Genomic DNA, 19418 nt, shown 5'->3' on the forward strand with positions numbered 1-19418 from the left:
CCTGGAGCACCCTCTTTTCGAAACTCTGGTAAGACTAGTGGGCCTATGCCACAAAGTTTATTGCTATTAGTTAGCATTTTATTGATAGGACATGAAAAGAGTTCACAGCAATGCCAGAATTATTACTCAATACAGTTTGTGCTTTGCCTGTTGTATCTCATGTGATCTCACAGTACGAATTGTATCTCCATTTTGCAAATAAGTGAATGGATGCACAGAGAGGCCAAGCACCTGTGTGAGCCCAGCCCGCCTGGCTCTGGACCTGAGACTCCTAATTTCATTCCATGTCTGCTTCTTCCTTCGCTGTTTTAGTGTTTGCTGTTTCCCCACATATGTTAGCCTTGTTTTCTCAGTGGGTGAGAAACTCTTCAGAGCACTGGCTTTCAGATTCGGTTATGTGTGTGTATTCCTAGGCCCCTGGCATTAAGAACTTATCTGAGGACTAACATTCTGTCTCTCCCGGGTGGAGTCAGGAGCGGGGGCTCCTAATCGGATGACTGCTATGGTTGGTTGAATGCTGCAAGCTGAAATGTTTCTGAAAATGAACTCTCTCCTGGACCATCTCCAGTTCTTGCTGTAGTAGTAGCCGCTGTCCTTCCTTCATGCTAGGCAGAGGGTTTTCTGTTGTGCAAGCAGCAGCCTCACTTCTTCCCTGCCAGTGAGTGCCAGGGAAAACTTTTGGTTTTTTAGCAAGAACAAGCAGGAACAAGTTGGTATTGGCAGAGAAGGCCTAGATAAATCCAAAAGGTATTCTTTGCCCCCAATCGACCCCAGTTTCTTGGCCACTCGCGACACCCTGCAGGGGGCCCCTGGTTGACTTCGCACCTGGACCTGTGCTCCTTGATGAAAATGTGCCCAGCCCTTGGCCCTTTGTCCCCTTTTCTTAAGGCTGCACTAACTACTGATCTGATCAACAAAATCAGGTTTATTGTCATCCCTTCCGGTGACATATTTGCATTTTAAAAGGAGATAATTCTTTAAGTGTTTTGCAAGAAGGCAAAGGAGGAGCAAAGTACACCCTGTGTGGGAGGTGGAGGCTGCTGTAGAAAGGACTCTAGAGTCTGGGTAACCCCGGAATCAAATTCTGACCTTACCCCTCACCAGCCATGTGACCTGGGCAGCTCCTCCAGGCCCTAGTTTCTTGTCTACAAAATGGCACAGTGCCTGGCACTATATATACATACATAATATAAAATGCTATCCAGGCCAGTTGTAGCCCTCCAATGAGCATTCCTTTAAAATCTCCTCCTCCCAGGTTATCTCCTTTGACACCCACAGGGAAGGCTGATCTGGACTCATCTGTCTGGATGTTGTTATCAAACTAAAAACACAGTGATTTTTATATCTTGTGAGTACAAAAATCGGAAACCATTAATTTTAACCATAATTAATTTTTAAATGTTCTCAGCTTAGGTTTGTAAAAACATTTCAAAATTGTGAAATATAGCACAATTTAGCAAACAATTATAAAAGTGTCACTCATGTAACCACCACCCTGGGCAAGGATTGGTAGGAACTGCCTTAAAGTAGTGTAGCTACGTAACACAGTGTTTCTCCACTGGGGGCAGTTTTGGCTGTCACATCAGGAGAGGTATTGGCATCTAGTGCGTAGAGGCCGGGGATGCTGCTAAACGCTCTACAATGCACAGGGCACCTCCCCACAACAAAGAATTATCCAGCCCCAAGTGTCAATCCTGCCCAAATTCAGAAACACAGTGCTTCAGCAGGAGATGAAATTTTAAGGAAAGATTTGGATGTTCAAGAAACTGGCTATTGTCAAAACTTAGATTTACATGACACATTTTTAGTAATGCTGTCCCACTCAACTAATTGTTCTCTGAAAGAGAAAAAGAAAGGCGAGCCAGAATTTCAGATGAAGGATCTGAAGGTAATAGACATTGCTGATCACATCAATGAGTTTGTATTCTCTCATTGCTGCCAAGTGCTTTTAATCTCCTCTGTCACTTTGCACTAATCTTGGGAATCAAATACTGTAAAAGTGAGTTGAAGCCAGACATGTTCCATTTGACTATTAATTAAATTGCAAATAAATTAAATGCTATATTCTTCCCAACAATGTGTTCCAGCCCCCTTTGCACTTGTGACTCTGTCTTTGATTTATTGCAGGATATAGTCGTTCGTGTTGTTTTTACTCTTGGCAACCTGACCGCGAAAAATAACCAGGCTCGTGAACAATTTTCCAAAGAGAAAGGGAGCATCCAAACTCTGCTGTCATTATTCCAGACTTTCCATCAGCTCGATCTGCATTCCCAGAAGCCGGTGGGCCAAGGAGGCGAGGCGTACAGGGTGCAGAGGCTGCCGTCAGAGGCAGAGGACGTGCTCATCAAGCTGACCCGCGTGCTCGCCAACATTGCCATCCACCCCGGCATGGGCCCGGTGCTGGCCACCAACCCAGGAATAGTGGGTCTGCTCCTGACCACGCTGGGTGAGAACCGTGGCCCTTGGCTGCAGCAGGCACAGCTGCCTTTCCCGCAGCCCAAAGACAGTTCTGTGGCTGGGGTGTGATGAGGATTTTATTAGCACAAGTGGCTCCCTACGAAAAAGGCTTAGCTGTGTGAAGGAAATTTCCTCTTCTGTTCAGAACTGCCTTAAAAAGTAATCCAGATTTTTAAAAAAGGAAAAGAAAACATAGTAATAGAGATTATTATTAAAACCCACCAAATTGTACACTTTAAAAGGGCGAATTTTATGGTTTGTGAATTACATTGAAATTTTTAAAAATTATACTTAGCAAATGACCAAATTTTGGCTAAACTAACCACAAAGAGTTTAAAATTCCAAATATTTGAGTTTAGAATCCCAAATCCCAAATATTGTGGGCAATCCACATGATTAAAATTAATTCCTGGCCGGGCGCGGTGGCTCAAGCCTGTAATCCCAGCACTTTGAGAGGCCGAGGTGGGTGGTTCACGAGGTCAAGAGATCAAGACCATCCTGGTCAACATGGTAAAACCCCGTCTCTACTAAAAATACAAAAAATTAGCTGGGCATGGTGGCGCATGCCTGTAATCCCATCTTCTCAAGAGGCTGAGGCAGGAGAATTGCTTGAACCCAGGAGGCAGAGGTTGCGGTGAGCCGAGATTGCGCCATTGCACTCCAGCCTTGGTAACAAGAGTGTTCTCTGTCTCGAAAAAAAGAAAAAAAAATTAATTCCTTTTTTTTCCTCTTCAGGTTCTTACATAATTTGTAATTTTAGTCCCCAGTATTCAAGTCCTATTCATTCCCTTTGCATTAGCTCAGCTTGCCATAACAAAATGCCATAGACTGGGCAACTTTGTCAGAAATGTATTTCTCATGCTTCTGGAGGCTGAGAAGTTCAAGATCAAGGTGCCAGATGGTTCAGTTCCTGGCTTGCAGACAGCCACCTACTCACTGTGTGCTCACATGGCTGTCCTTGGTACAAGCATTTATGGGGTAGGGGACAGTCTCTTCCCCCTTCCTCTTTTTATAAAGTCACCAATCCTATCATATTAGCACCCTACTCTTATGGGCTCTGTAACCTGCTATATCTCTTCAAAGCCCTATCTCCAAATATAAGCATATTGGGAGTAGGCCATCAACATATGACTTTTGTGGGGTACACAATTCAGTCCATGGTATCTCCTACACTTTTTAGGCCTGTCATCTCCCACAGGCATTTCTGCCTACTCGTGTGTAGGGAGATTAACTGCAACCCAGGGTAATCAATTTAGCTACTACTAGCCAGGCCTGGTGGCTCATGCCTGTAATCCCAGCACTTTGGGAGACTGAGGTGGGTGGATCACAAGGTCAGGAGTTTGAGACCAGTCTGGCCAACATGGTGAAACCCTTTTCTCTACTAAAATAGAAAAATTAGTGGGGCATGGTGGCATGCACTTGTAATCCCAGCTACTCGGGAGGCTAAGGCAGGAGAATTGCTGGAACCCAGGAGGTGGAGGCTGTAGTGGGCTGAGATTGTGCCACCGCACTCCAGCCTGGGCAACACAGTGAGACTCTCTCTCAAAAAAAGATTAGCTACTACTAACCAGACTTGTGAAAAATGTTGTTGTTTTGGAAGGAAGTTTAATGCCTGACGAGAATGTTGTTTTGGAGGAGTAATCTGTGAACTCCCCCTCGCCTACACTATTCAACTCAAGAGCCATTTTCTGAGCTCTTTCTAGGTAATCAGTTCTGTGCTATACATTCAGTTTCGTTTAGTCTGCTCAGGCTGCCATAACAAAATCCTATAAACTGGGCAGCTTCAACAACAGATATGTATTTTCCCACAGTTCTGGAGACTGGAAGTCCCAGATGCCAGCAGGGTCAGGGTCTGGTGCGGGCTCCCTTCCTGGGCTGTGGTTAACTGTCCTCTCACTGGGTCCTCACATGCTGAAGAGAGCACACTCTAGGGTCCCTTCCCCTTCCAGCTCTGCCGGATGAGGGCCCACCCTCCTGACCTCATTTAACCTTTATCATTTCCCCACAGGACCTATCTCCAAATACATTGAAGGGATAGGGCTTTTACATATGAATTCGTGGGGGTGAGGATACCAACATTCAGTTTAGAAGAAGGTTTTAAAAATGGAGGCAGGTATATGCCTTCGAGGAATTTGGCATATATGGTGGAGGGACATTGGGTGCACAGAGAAGAAACCCCAGTTACTGAGAAGGGCAGAAGCAAGGCACACGTGGCTACGGGACAGGAGGCAGACCCGGCTGCGGGCATGTGAGTGACCAGGCCGTGCTTCACTATGGAGCTTTACGCTTGAAAAGTGCATTTTCATATCTGTTACCTCACAACAACGTAAGGGTACGTGCTTATTTTCATCATTTTCACAGATGAGGAAACAGGCTCAGAGAGATATAGTGACTTTCACAGGTCACAAAGTTAGCACGTGGCAGAGTCACCAGGCCCCTACCCATGCTTCTCCACACCCCACCTCACATGTCACCTGTCTCGAGAAAGGACTCTTCCATTCTGACTGAGAACTGCACCCCCTGACTTACCACTTCCATGTAAATAACGCAAAACTCTCTGTGTTCAGGCCTGAGAGTTCTTCCAAGCTGCTGACTGCACATCAGGCCATGTGGAAGAATACGCACGTAGCTGTGAGACAAATTCAGTTTCTGTTCCAACCTCAAAGCATTCAGCATTTGCTCTGTAGCATGCCCACATCTGCTGAAACTCTTTCCCCTTCCTGAGATCCACTCACCACACTAAGCAGGGCTTCTCAGCCCAGAGCCAGGGATGTGGCTGCTGCGGAATCAGCTGTGGGACTCATTAAAATACCCTTTTTGGTTTCTGGCCCCTGCCCAGAAGCTGCCTCTATAAAATGCCATTAGAAATCTGAAATCTGCCTTTTCATGCCTCCTCTGCCCCCAGGTGAGTCTTCTGCACATTTAAGTGTTGAGACCCAGTGCTTCAGGAAACCACATTAGCTTTTCTGCCTCCTCAGGATCTAGTAGAAACCTGAAACCCACTGGGTGAGTTCTCACCTGATATAGACTTAATCTCTTTACCCGACTGTGGCTGAAGGGCTTCAGGACCAACCTCAAACACCTGGGCTAGGGCACATGGCTGTGAACAGCCAAGGAGAGTCATGCATGATTCATTTTCCACAATTGTTAATATTCACATATAAAGTGGAAAAACTCCTCATCTGATACATATTTTATGAGCTTAGAAATTACATTTCTACCTATAAAGGAAGAATGAATAACTTGCTTTTGACTCAAAAGAAGTGATGCTTTAGGGTAGGAGAAAGAGGCAAGAGGCCGGGCTCAGTGGCTCACACCTGTAATCCCAGCACTTTGGGAGGCCAAGGTGGGTGGATTGCTTGAGGCCAGGAGTTCCAGACCAGACTGGGCAACATGGCGAAACCCTGTTTCTATTTAAAAAAGAAAATTAGCTGGGTGTGGTGGCACATGCCTATGATCTCAGCTACTCAGGAGGCTGAGGTAGGAGAATTATCTGAGCCCAGGAAGTCAAGGGTGCAGTGAGCCATGATTACACCACTGTACTCCGGCCTGGGCAGCAGAGTGAGACCCTGTCTCAAAAAAAAAAAGGCTGAAGTGGCTCATGTCTATAATCTTAGCACTTTGAAAGGCCACGGCGAGCAGCTTACTTGAGGCCAGGAATTCAAGACTAGCCTGGCCACTTCAGAAGTGAAGAAACCCTGCTCTCCCATGATTGGTCAGGCCTCTTGCCAGTATGCCTTGGGCAGTTGTTTGGGCAAGCAGATGATCCCTTCTCTATTCTCTCCTGAAATACTTTATCTCAAAAAAAAAAAAAAAGCTTATAGAAGGGTAAAAGTCATCCCAACAGAGAATCAGCCCTTCCACCTTCCTCTTATACAGCTCAACTCCTGGGTGAGTTTCTAAGCCCTGCTAAGCCCTTTCTACACTGGTATCTGGGGATTTCCTACCTGTTTAATCTGCATCAATGTGGAGTGGTGATCACCTTCCAGGAAAGGCCTCCTGTCCGCTCTGACAGGCCTGGCAGCTTAGGGTAACTCAGGGCCAGGGCTGGGCTGTGACTGTGACTATAGAAAGGGCCCATGGTCATGCCCATGGCCTGGTGGTGCCCACTGAAGTCAGAGCTGCTGCTGTCCTGTTTACCCTCGGAGCTGAGCACTCCTCCCAGCTGATGGCTCTTGTCGCAGGGCCTCCTCCCCAGTCACGTGGAAAGGGCATTTCTTGGGTTCTTTTCTTCCTGCCTCGCTCTAGCCCTGCACCCTTCACAGGGAGTTGCTTGTACCTCAGGACTTGCCTAGAGAGGCCAGCTTCATTGCATAGGGTCTTTTAAAAATCAATAATGTTGGCCAAGTGCAGTGGCCCATGCCTGTAATCCTGGCCCTTTGGGAGGCCGAGGTGGGCAGATCACGAGATCTGGAGATTGAGACCATTCTGGCTAACGTGAAATTCTGTTTCTACCAAAAATACAAAAAATTAGCCAGGCATAGTGGTGGGCACTTGTAATCCCAGCTACTTGGGATTCTGAGGCAGGAGAATCGCTTGAAACCAGGAGGTGGAGGTTGCAGTGAGCCGAGGTCACGCCACTGCACTCCAGCCTAGGCGACAGAGCAAGACTCTGTCTCAAAAAAGAAAAATCAATAATGTTTTTAGTAAGAACCAGCCTCCTCAGTATGCCACCAGACTCAAGAGATATGCTGCCTTAGTGGTAAGTCTAAATTTCAGATTTTCTTATATCCATGAGTCAATTCTAGAGGATAGTATGGTTCCATCATGCTTTTTTAGAAGCAGCCTATTGCCCCAGCTAGTTCCAACGGGAACTCAGCAACACTGTGTCCTTGGCTACAGCAGGGTTCTGTGGGAAGAGTAGGATAGGAGGGTCCAATAGACCTGTATTCAGATGTATGCTGTGAAGTCAGGTCTTGAACTTCTCAAAGCCTCAGTGTTCTCATCGGACCCCTAAATTCATCTATGCAGTTCTAACCCGCATGTGATGGTATTTGGAGATGGAGCCTTTGGGAGATCATTAGATTTAGATGAGGCCATGAGGTGGGGCCCTCATGCTGGGATTAGCATCCTTATAAGAAGAGACACCAGAGCCCTACCATACAGGCTCCCTGATCTTGGACTTCCAGCCTCTATAACTCTGAGATAATAAATTTCTGTTGGCTCAAGACACCCAGTTTATGGTATTATATTATGGCAGCTCAAGATGACTGAGACAGATGTACCTTTTGAGATTTAATTATTGTGGATGTGAATTCTTGTAAGTGCATGTAAAACATTATTAGTAGTTGACTTTTGAGGGTTACATGAATGTAAAGTGCCTGGTGCTGTTCATGATAAATGCTCAGCAGCTGTGAGCACCTAGCCCTGGTCCCAGATACCAGACACCATTCCTGCTACCCAAATGCGTGGTCCTTTGGTAGGTCAGACACATAAGAGCTACCCTGCATTTTCTAGACAAGCTAACGAATTCCCTTCCAAGGCCAGATAAATAAAACAGATCCCCAAACACTGCCCAAGACCTAGAGTCATCAGTCTGGGGCTGGAGGAAAGCAGGGCTATAGACCCTGTGCCCAAGCGTTAGACATTCACCTGAGTTGCTCCCCATCAGCTGTCATTCTGGATGGCCCATCTATTCATTTAGTAAGCACTTAACTATGTGCCATGCACTCAATAAGCCCCTAAATATGTTTAAACATTGTAACAACTCTTTAATGTAAGTGCAGTGATCATCCCCACTTCACAGTCAAGGAAACTGAGGCCCAGGGAGGTTAAATAACTTGAGTTCAAGTTCACATGGCCAGTGAGTAGAAGCATAGGGTTCTGGCTCCAGAGTAATGGCCAAAGCAAGAGGGAATAATTTTGGGGGTCCTGTGTCCCTTCTTGTACCACAACTAGGATATTTCCTTATAGTAGAATCCATATTGATAACCAAAATAATTCAGTTCCTTATTCCCTTTCTGTGTACTTAAACTAAAGAACAGGAAGTCAGGTTTTCATTTATTCTTTCTTTTTTCCAAGTATCCTTCCATAAGTGTCTACCAGGTACTGGGCCTATGCTTGGGGCTGTAGCGGGAGGAACCACTGGCCGAAGGACCAGTGTACGTCTTCTGCAGCCTACAAATGACTGAGCTTTCCTTTCAATATCGTAATTTATAAAAAGGCTGTTCTCTTTAATGAACAAGAAAAGAAGGCCAAAAGGGGTGATAGTTAACTTGGAGAATGTAAGAGCTAGCCTAGTCCTCTTCCTCAGCTCATAGCCCCCCTGCTTGCTCCCTGAGAAAAAACTTTGGTTTCATACAAGAAATGAAAGGCACTTCCTATTCAACAATGGGAAGTGGGCAAGTCGTGAGCAAAGGTGTGTGCCGGTGCTGAGTGGCCTCCCTTGCAGGCTGGGATGGGGTCTCCGGAGCAGGGGAGATCAGGTGGAGAAGGACTGGGGGCTCTCCTGGTGCTGGATGGACTTGCACAGGAGGGAGGCGAGGTGGTGGCCCGTTCAAGCTGCGGTCACTGGCTCAGTGTTGCCGGGCTCATGATTCTTTCTCTGATTGCCCAGCACTTAAAAAAAATTATTTTTATTTTCGAGATGGGGTCTCCCTCTGCCACCCAGGCTGGAGTGCAGTGGTGTGATCTTGGCTCATTGTAACCTCTGCCTCCCTGGTTCAAGTGATTCTCCTGCCTCAGCCTCCCAAGTAGCTAGGATTACAGGTGTGCGCCACCACACTTGGCTAATTGTATTTTTAGTAGAGATGAGGTTTCATCATGTTGGTCAGGCTGGTTCCCATACTCCTGACCTCAAGTGATCTGGCCACCGTGGTCTCCTAAAGTGCTGGGATTACAGGTGGGTGCCACTGCACCCAGCTAATTTTTTAAATTTTTTTGTAAAGATGTGGTTTTGTTGTGTTGCTCAGGCCGGTCTAACTGCCTGACTCTTGCATCCAACTGCCTGCCCCTCCTCTCCTGGGGCCACTTCAGAAGCATCTCAGCATATCTAAAGCAGAACTCATGACCTTTCCCTGAACTTGACCCTCTTCCTGTGCCCTTAATTCAGGCAATGTACCCAATTATATAAGCCAGAAACCCAGGGTGTACCCCTGGTGATTCCTCTCCCTCACACCCCCATCCAGCCTCTGCCAAGCAGTCTCCACTCTGCTGCATCTCCGCCGTTGCCACGTCCATGCTATGTTGAGGTGACTTGGAGCTCTCCTCTGCACCGTGGCCAGAACTATCAAGAGATGAGTCAGAGACTGCGTGGGAGGCAGGGACAAAACCACGAAGGGCCTTTTGTGCTAAGCTAAAGATCATTTGTGCATCCAGCACTCACTGTGTGTTGGGCACTGTTCTAGAAGCTGGGAATCCAGCCAGGAATAAAATAAACACATCCCTAGGCTTCAGGGAGCTGACATTTTAGGGCTGAAAGACAAACATTAAACACCTATGTAACATCAGGTGGTCATATGTGCTATGGAGAAAATTAAAGCAGAGCAAGAGAAAAAAGAACAGCTGCCATTTTAAATAGGGAGGTTAAGGAAAGTATGTACAACAGGACGTCATCTAAGCAACTGCTGGGAAGACGGAAGGAGGGAGCCAAGTGCCTAAATGGGAGGAGAGAATGTTCCAAAAGGAAGGTCAGCGGTGCATGTGTTCTCAGGCAGGGACATGCTGGCATATTCCAAGAGGTCAGGAGGCTGGTGTGGTTGGCCCCGGGGGTCTGGGAGTAGGAGGAGCAAATGAGGCCAGAGAGGTAAGCCTTGGAGCTGCCAGGTAGGTCCTGTGGGCCAGACGAGGTGGACTATTCATGTGTTGTGAGGTGGGTGGCCTTATCTGACTTGTTTTTAAAGGATCACTGTGTTAAGAATAGATTTAGGGAGGCAAAAGTGGAAGAAGAGAAGCCAGTAGGCGCCAAGAGATGAACTAGGCGGGTGGTAGAGGAAGCCAGAGGTGTCTTCTGTGTTGGGAAGACGGCGTTGACAGTCGCAAATGGATTATGACCTCGGGCTGTTCTCTTGGGAGGCAGTGTGGGAAGTAGGGCACAGACTCCACTGAGGAGCCCCTGGGAGAGCCCAAGGACCCAGAAAACTGGCGGGATTAGAGGCGGCTCTGCTCACTACTGTGTCGGTCCCTTTGCTTTACTTCAGACACAGGGCCCAGATCAGCGGGCATTTCCAAACCTCCTGGCTGCAAGGATTGAGCTGACAGTATCCTCTCTGCTCTGGCCAGGAGTGGGCCTTGCATTTGGGGCATTTCCATGCAGGAGGAGTCGGGGGAAACAAAGTGGCAAAGGTGCCTCTCCAGGGCCTTTGCAGGGACCTTGCTGTGACAACGGCATGCTCCTGGCATTGCTGTTGCTGTAGTTACAGCGTCCTTGGTTCTACTCCTGCAATGAGTCTTTGACTCCCTTATCCTCCCTTCCTTTCAGAATACAAGTCACTTGATGATTGTGAGGAGCTGGTGATCAATGCTACAGCGACAATCAACAATTTATCTTACTACCAAGCAAAGAATTCCATAATTCAAGACAAAAAGCTATATATTGCTGAACGTAAGGTTCAAAGTTGGATTTGGATAAATGAGTGCTCATTTGAGGTTCTGATTTTATTAACTTAACACAGAGCTGGAAACATTACTATCTTCTGCCTTCTGGTACAAAAATGTCTTACAGTCTGATAATTCTAAGAAATTAGAATGTGGGGAAACTAGAAATGGGAACAATTAGTTTCTTAGTTCTTGCTAAAGTCCCTTACAATTTGCATTTTATTATAATTTAAAAACAATCAGTATTGGCCGGGCGCAGTGGCTCACGCCTGTAATCCCAGCACTTTGGGAGGCCGAGGCGGGTGGATCACGAGGTCAAGAGATTGAGACCATCCTGGTCAACATGGTGAAACCCCGTCTCTACTAAAAATACAAAAAATTAGCTGGGCATGGTGGCGTGTGCCTGTAATCCCAGCTACTCAGGAGGCTGAGGCAGGAGAATTGCCTGAACCCAGGAGGCGGAGGTTGTGGTGAGCCGAGATTGCGCCATTGCACTCCAGCCTGGGTAAACAAGAGCGAGACTCCGTCTCAAAAAGAAAAAAAAAAAAAAATCAGTATTTATGATGTTGATTCCCATTAACCTTTAAGTTAAAACTTAAATTCACCAATTTACCTAATCTGGTCACCAAATCCAGTGCTCTTAAAGCTTCTTGTCAGTAACAACATGGATGGAATCCTGGAGGCTGTGCGTGTTTTTGGAAATCTCTCCAAGGACCGTGATGTCTGCGATTTCATTGTGCAGAACAATGGTGAGTTAATGACACTAGAATTCATAATCAACCGGGTAGTTTTGGAAATTGAGTCATTATAGTGTTAGCCTTGTTTCTGCTTTGAGATTTGTAGAGCTACGTGTTTAAGGCTCCTGGCTCAGGATGCCAAGACGGACCTAGGCAGTGTTCCCCTCTCCCTTGTGAATGGCCTTCTGTGTTCCAAGATGGGGTGTGTGTATGTTTCATAGAATCAGTGAAGCTTGAGCCATCACTTCTGTCCAGGGGCTCAAGAAGACAATACATAGAATCAAGAAGACATTCTCTTTTATGTACTAGAATGTCTATTACATTTTACTTATAATAGCAAAAGGTAGAAACAACCTGAATGTCCCTCAAAAGACAGGAGGACAAATTCATTAAATTCATTATGGTATATTCATGCGATAAAATGTTCTCTAGCATGTGAAAGCAATAGGAGGATGTACACAGAGGAATCCCATGAACATAAGTTTTGAAACATACAAAACTATCTTGGGTATTGCTTCTGCACTGGTATTCATGTAGTAATGGCATACAGTACAAAGAGTAATTGGAAATAGCTCCAATTAAGACAGAGTTCAGGCTGGGAGCAGTGGCTCAAGCCTATAATATCAGTACTTTGGGAGACTAAGGTGGAAGGATTGCTTGAGGGCATGAGTTTGAGATCAACCTGGATAATCTAACGAGACCCTGTCTCTACAAAAATTAAAATTAGCCAGATGTGGTGGCATATGCCTGTAGTCCCAGCTACTTGGAAGGCTGAGGCAGGAGGATCACTTGAGCCCAGAAGTTTGAGGCTGCAGTGAACCATGATCGTGCCACTGCACTCCAGCCTGGAAGACAGAGCGAGACCCTATCTCTAAAAAAAATTTTTTTTAATTTTAAAAAGGACAGAGTTCACCTTTGGAGGGAAAGGGATATCCAAAGACTATAATTGTATCTATAATGTTACTTATCATCAACAAATAAGAATTTTTTGAGATGGAATTTCACCCTTGTTGCCCACGATCTCAGCTCATCACAACCTCTGCCTCCCCGGTTCAAGCGATTCTCCTGCCTCAGCAGGGATTACAGACATGTGCCACCACACCCGGCTAATTTTGTATTTTTAATAGAGACGGGGTTTCTCCATGTTGGTCAGGCTGGTCTCAAACTCCCGACCTCAGCTGATCAACTAGCCTCAGCCTCCCAAAGTGCTGGGATTATAGGTATGAGCCACAGCACCTGGCCAGAATTGTATATATTTACTATATACACTACATGCTGTTTGGAATGTAATGTTTTATTTCTTAAACTGTGGCAGGTACCCAAATGTTCATACCCTTTGAATGTCTCAGATATTTTTATATGTCTCAAATATTAGTATACCTTTACTCTTTATATATCTCAAATATTTAACGTAAGAATAATTTAAAAAATGTAACTCACCATGTTCATAATGGAAAATTTCAATAATACAGATGTAAAAAGCAGCAGCAGCAAACATCCCCCATTCTCTCACTACCTGCAGATAACTGCACGTTTGGCTATGCACTCTTCAGCCTCTTTTTTTTTAGAAAATGAGGGAACTGGGGGTGGAAATAGAAAAGGAAGCAGGGCAGATGGTAGAGTAGCTTTTGCAGTGAAGCTACTGGCAAGAAACAGGAAGCTGAGGGAAAATGGACCCCAAATCCTACAATGCCACTTTATATCTGTAAAAAGACAGAAAGCTAAATCTTATAAGAATTCTAAGTCATACAGGCGTTAAGTTTTTGAGTGGAGAATCAATCAAAGAAAATAAAAACAAAAGCTCTTTTACGTTCAAAACATCTTTAACAAACAGAAGAAATCAAGAAGGATTTTTTTTTAAAGAAAAGAAAAAAAAAAGAATGAAAGAGAGAAAGAAAGAGGAAGAGAAAGAGGGAGAGAGAATGGGAATCTTGCTCTATTGCCCAGGCTAGAATGCAGCCTAAAAATGGGTATTAAAAACCCATATATGCCAATAAATGTGCTTAACAGTGAAGACAGGAAGGAATAAGGGAGGAAAATAACGAACAAGCAGCCAACCAATATTTCATTTAAACCTGTGAAATGCTATGCAATTGCTGAGGAGTGATTCACTTCCAATTATGTGGTCACTTTTAGAGTAGGTGTGATGTGATACTGAGAAAAATGTATGTTTTGTGGATTTGGGGTGGAGAGTTCTGTAAATGTTTATTAAGTTTACTTATTTCAGGTCTGAGTTCAAGTCCTGGATATCCTTGTTAATTTCTGTCTCGTTGATCTGTCTAATATTGACAGTGGAGTGTTAAAGTCTCCCACTATTATTGTGTGGGAGTCTAAGTCTCTTTGTAAGTCATTAAGAACTTGCCTTATATATCTGGGTGCTCCTGTATTGGGTCCATATATATTTAGGATCGTTAGCTCTTCTTGTTGCATCGATCCTTTTACCATTATGTAATGTTCTTCTTTGTCTCTTTTGGTCTTTGTTGCTTTAAAGTCTATTTTATTAGAGACAAGAACTGCAACTCCTGCTTTTTTTTTTTTTCTCTCCATTTGGTTGGTAAATCTTCCTCCATCCCTTTGTTTTGAGTCTTTGTGTATCCTTGCATGTGAGATGGGTCTGGATGCAGCATACCAATGGGTTTTGGCTTTTTATCCAATTTTCCTGTTTGTGTCTTTGATTGGGGCATTTAGTCCATTTAAATTTGGGATTGATATTGATATATATGAGTTTAACACTGCCATTTAATGCTAGCTGGCTGTTTTGCCCATTAGTTGATGTAAATTCTTCATTATGGTGGTGCTCTTTACCTTTTGGTAAGTTTTTGGAATGGCTGCTACTAGTTGTTCCTTTCTATGTGTAATGCTTCTTTCAGAAGCTCTTGTAAAGCAGGCCTGGTGGTGATGAAATCTCTGAGTACTTGCTTGTTCTCAAAAAAATTTATTTTTCCTTCACTTATGAAGCTTGGTTTGGCTGGATAAGAAATTCTGGGTTGAAAGTTCTTTTCTTTAAGGATGTTGAATACTGGCCCCTACTCTGTTCTGGCTTGTAGGGTTTCTGCTGAGAGATCTGCTGTGAGTCTGATGGGCTTCCCTTTGTGGGTAACCTGACCTTTCTCTCTGGCTGCCCTTAGTATTTTCTCCTTCATTTCAACCTTTTTTTTTTTTTTTTTTTTGTTACAATGAGTTTATTGGAGAGTTTATTAGCCTCTTAAGAGCACATATGTATGTGATGCTGCCTCTGCCCAACCCAGTCAACAGGGCTGGGACTAGAACAGGGCAGCCCCTCTCAGGTGCACAGACCTGGGAGGAGGCAGAGCACACACTTTACTCAGTCTTCCCAAACGCTTTGCTCAGCCTCTGCTGAGGGATAAGAAAATAGGACAAATATTTCCAAGTTCCATTTCCCAGGAGTAAGGGAAACCGATTCCCCTGAAGTGGGAACCTGTCTTGCCCTGAGATGTCCCTACACTGGAAGGCCTGCCTTGCCACAGGTTGGTTTTCAGCAGTCTGAGTGGCCCTGGGAGACTTCAGGAATGATCCCACCAGGAGCCATCGCCCCTCTCCAGGGCTGTGTATTTAGAGAAAGTTGCTGCTGGAGGTTCAGGAAAACCCTTGAGAACAACCAGAAGTTAGATGAGTGTCACCTGTGTTCCCTCCTTTCTGCCAGCAGGGGCTCTTTCACTGCTGTGGAGAAGCAGCTGCTGCCTGGGGCAGGTTTTGCAGTATCTGGGGGTTGGGGGAGCCGTCTCTGGGAGTGGTGGGTATTGGGGAACCCACTGCTGGGTGATGGATAAAGCTGTAGGAAGAATGAGGTAAGTCCCTTAACAGGGGTTTTGGGTTTGCAAATCACTCACCCTTTCACCTGTACCATTTGTAAAACAAGAGACTGCTGGGAACCCTGTGCTTTTACTGGTCTGCGTTTGCTCTCTTCCCTCGTAGTACACAAGTTCATGATGGCGCTGCTGGATGCTCAGCATCAGGATATCTGCTTTTCTGCCTGTGGTGTTCTCCTTAATCTCACTGTGGATAAAGACAAGCGTGTCATCCTCAAAGAAGGAGGTGGCATTAAAAAGTAAGTTTCAAGATGTAGAGTACAACTGCCTCAGGATTTGAAGGACATCGTTTTCTCGGGAGCTTTGGCTCTCATCATTCCTGTGGGGCAAAGGTGTTTCAACATTGGGAAGCCCCTAAGCTGAGGCTAAAGAGGGGGTTTAGATTCCACTGGACACTTTAAATAGTGCAGAAGTAGGCCGGGAGCAGTGGCTCACACCTGTAATTCCAACCCTTTGGGAGGCCAAGGTGGGTGGATCACTTGAGGCCAGGAGTTCAAGAGCAGCCTGGCCAACATGGTGAAACCCTGTCTCTACTAAAAAGACAAGAATTAGGACACAGGGAGGGGAGCACTACACACTGGGGTCTGTTGGGGGGAATAGGGGAGGGACAGCGGGGGGTGGGAAGTTGGGGAGAGAGAGCATGGGGAGAAATGCCAGATATAGGTGAAGGGGAGGAAGGCAGCAAATCACACTGCCACGTGTGTACCTATGCAACTATCTTGCATGTTCTTCACATGTACCCCAAAACCTAAAATGCAATTAAAAAAAAAGACAAGAATTAGTTGGGTGTGGTGGTGCATGCCTGTAATCTTAGCTACTCAGGAGGCTGAGGAGGAGAATTGCTTGAATCTGGGAGGCAGAGATTATAGTGAGCCAAGATCGTGCCACTTCAGCCTGGGCAACAGAGTGAAACTGTCTCAAAAAAAAAAAAAAGTGCAGAAGTAGATTATTGCTACTTTGTAGACACTTAAATTTATAGATAAGTTATCTTAAGTGATCTCGATTATACATAATGCATGTTACATGTCACAGAAGGATAATCATTATGCTAATAATATTAAAATTAAAGACAGATTCTGACCTAATAACTTATCAGTTTGAATTTTATTAATGCAGGTTGGTGGATTGTTTAAGAGATTTTGGTCCTACGGATTGGCAGCTGGCCTGCTTGGTTTGTAAAACTTTATGGAACTTCAGTGAAAACATCACTAATGCTTCGTCATGTTTTGGAAATGACACCAACACACTCTTATTCCTGCTGTCATCATTTTTAGGTAAGACTTGACTATGATGAATCTGAGTTTTATCAGTGTGAGGTAATTTTTTTCTGTGACCTGTTTGGATAACTAGTAGTATGCATTTGGGTGACTCTATTTCTAAAGCAGTAAGAGTATGTTAAAGATTATTATAATTTGGAACTATCTGAAGAGGCTGAATGTTACTTACAATGGGGACAGAAGGACTTTCAACTCATTAGATACAATCATGATTTCCTCTATGGCTTTTTTTTTGCATTTTCTCTAGAGGGCATAAATATAAGAGCTCAGCATAAATGTATTTTTGTTGTTCACAAGGATATAGACACTGTTATAATTGAGAAAATAGGGCTAAAAGCAACTCAATTAAGTCATGCTTTTAAATGAAGCTGTACATTTTAATTAGCTACATTAATTATCATGTGGTTGAGGGCCTGTGAGACTATTTGGCATTACAATGGCGTTTATATCCTTGAAAGGTAGGAAATCACCAATACAAATCCAAGGGAAGAAGATTGTTTTTTTCTTTTCTTGAGATAGGGTCTTGCTCTTTCACCCAGGGTGGAATGCAGTGGCATGATCACTGCCCACTGCAGCCCTGAACTCCTGGGCTCAATCAATCCTCCTGCCTCTGCCTCTCTAGCTGGCACTACAGACACGTACTCTATGTTACCCAGGCTAGTGTCAAACTGGACTCAAGTAGTCCTCCCACCTGAGCCTCCCAAAATGCTGGGATTACTGGTGTGAACCACCTTGGCTGACCAGGATCATTTTTTACATTTAGAAAATTTTATAATTTTAGGAGAACTTTTTTCATCCTGAGTTAATTCTAAAAACAATGATTTGGGTCAGCAAATGAGTGTTTTTAATAATCCTTTTTCCCAAAGAGACGAGATGTACCCATTACTGCCCGGCCACTGTACTTGATCCAGGAGGCCATGTGCAAAGGCTCAGGGTCACTCAGAAGCCATAGATGCTGAGTTTTTAAATCTTGAGCTCAACTTCTCTGCAACCTGAGAAAGTTTAATAGACACCTTTCCTTTACACTCCTTCACTAACCAGAGCAGAGGCTCCCAATCCTGGCTGCATATCAGACTCACTTGTGGAACTTTTAAAAACACAGATTCTTAGCCACTCTGAAATTATATTCTATCATCTCCAAGATGAGGATAATTGATGTCCACCCTGCGGGGTTGTTGGGTGATAAATGAGCAGATTATGAACCTAACACAGTGCCTGCCACATAGCAAGTCCTCAGAAGGTGGCTGACGTGCTTTGGAAACTCTTCAGTGTTGTAACGCTATGCCATTAAACAGGAACTGGAACTCAGGAGTTATTTGAAAGAATTGGGTTTGCTAGGTTGATGTGAAATTTGTTTTCTTCCAGGTAAATATAATTTTGTATATTTGTCTTAAAACATGAGAAAAAAAATGAGCATGTGTTTTAAATCACTGAGGTTCCGAGTCGGCTCCGTGAGCCTTCAGCTGTCTCAGGTTGCAGGGAGCAGAAGTGCACGTTCAGGCTGCCGTCAATCCATTCTAATGGTGGTAAAGCATTCAAATCAGCTGTGCTGATTGAATTAAAAACCCAAAAAACCCAAACACCTTCCTGGCCCCACCCCTAGGAATTCTGATTCAGAAGCTCTGGGACGAGGCTGAGAACCTGTGTTAAAAGTTCCACAGGTGAGTCTGATATTAGCTAGGCTCCAGAGCCTCTGCTCTTGTTAGCAAAGGAGTTTAAGGGAAGAGCGTACACAGAAGAAAGAAGCCAGGAAACAAGATACTGCTCAAAGCCTCCCAGAGAGCCAGGCAGGAGCCAGAGCCCCAAGTGACCCCTCATCAGGCAGCGTCCTGAGCTCCCCTGGGCACCACCATTCTGGAGACCCAGTTGTGCTGTGTCTGCTGTTAGGGAAAGAATTCTCGCCCCACTTACTCCCTGGAGGCTCTTTCTAGATCATGGCTGCAGCTACCTCCAGGCTTCTACTTGCTGCCCCCCCCCCCCATGTGTCTGTGTCTGTGTTGCTGGTGCGCCTTCCTATGCCACCCACTTGGGGAAAATACGATTGGCTCAGTGAGTCACTGTCCTGTGGCATAGGGCTTTCCTGTGTAGGCAGCAGCTACCTGGTGACAGGCTATCTGTGGTTTTCTTTGTTACCCAAGTCTGGGGCAATCAGCCATAAATAACAAGGATGATGAGGCTATGGGGCCAGAGATGGATGAGAAGGAGGCGTGGGCACAGCTGGCTTCTCAGCAGGGGCAATGTACCTGGAAGGCACTTGGTTTTAGTGGGCCCTGCTGCCTGTTAGAGTCACCCCTTGGTATCTAGGGGGATTGGTTTCAGAGCCTCCCTCGGATACCACACGGATGCCTAAGTGCCTGACATAAGATGGCATAGAATTGGCATTTCACCTACACATATCTTCCTGCACACATGAAACCATCTGTAGACTATTTACAATACCTGCAGTGTGAACACTATGTACATGGTTGTCACACTGGGTTTTTAATTTGCATCTTTTTGTTGTTGTCATTTTAAATATTCTCTTTCTGTGATCAGTTGAAGCTGTGGGCGCAGGAGCCATGGATGTGAAGGGCTGACTGCGC

The 19418-nt window shown here is 45.1% G+C and overlaps 1 protein-coding gene across 17 annotated transcripts in view; it reads left to right on the forward strand.

Annotated features, from left to right (window-relative positions):
- The window catches only part of ARMC2 (armadillo repeat containing 2), a 145775-nt gene that overhangs the window by 98224 nt on the left and 28133 nt on the right, over window positions 1-19418 (forward strand). For all 17 annotated transcript variants that reach the window (XR_013534467.1, XR_013534469.1, XR_013534468.1 and 14 more), the window contains 5 exons: window positions 2128-2446; window positions 10877-10999; window positions 11628-11741; window positions 15666-15798; window positions 16676-16833. Coding sequence is in view for 10 of the 17 variants with exons in the window: in XM_035296456.3 (XP_035152347.1) it covers window positions 2128-2446; window positions 10877-10999; window positions 11628-11741; window positions 15666-15798; window positions 16676-16833 (847 nt within the window). In the remaining 7 variants the exon portion in view is untranslated. The remainder of the gene's footprint in view (window positions 1-2127; window positions 2447-10876; window positions 11000-11627; window positions 11742-15665; window positions 15799-16675; window positions 16834-19418) is intronic.

The sequence above is a fragment of the Callithrix jacchus genome, chromosome 4, assembly GCF_049354715.1.
Source record: "Callithrix jacchus isolate 240 chromosome 4, calJac240_pri, whole genome shotgun sequence".
Taxonomy (NCBI): domain Eukaryota; kingdom Metazoa; phylum Chordata; class Mammalia; order Primates; family Cebidae; genus Callithrix; species Callithrix jacchus.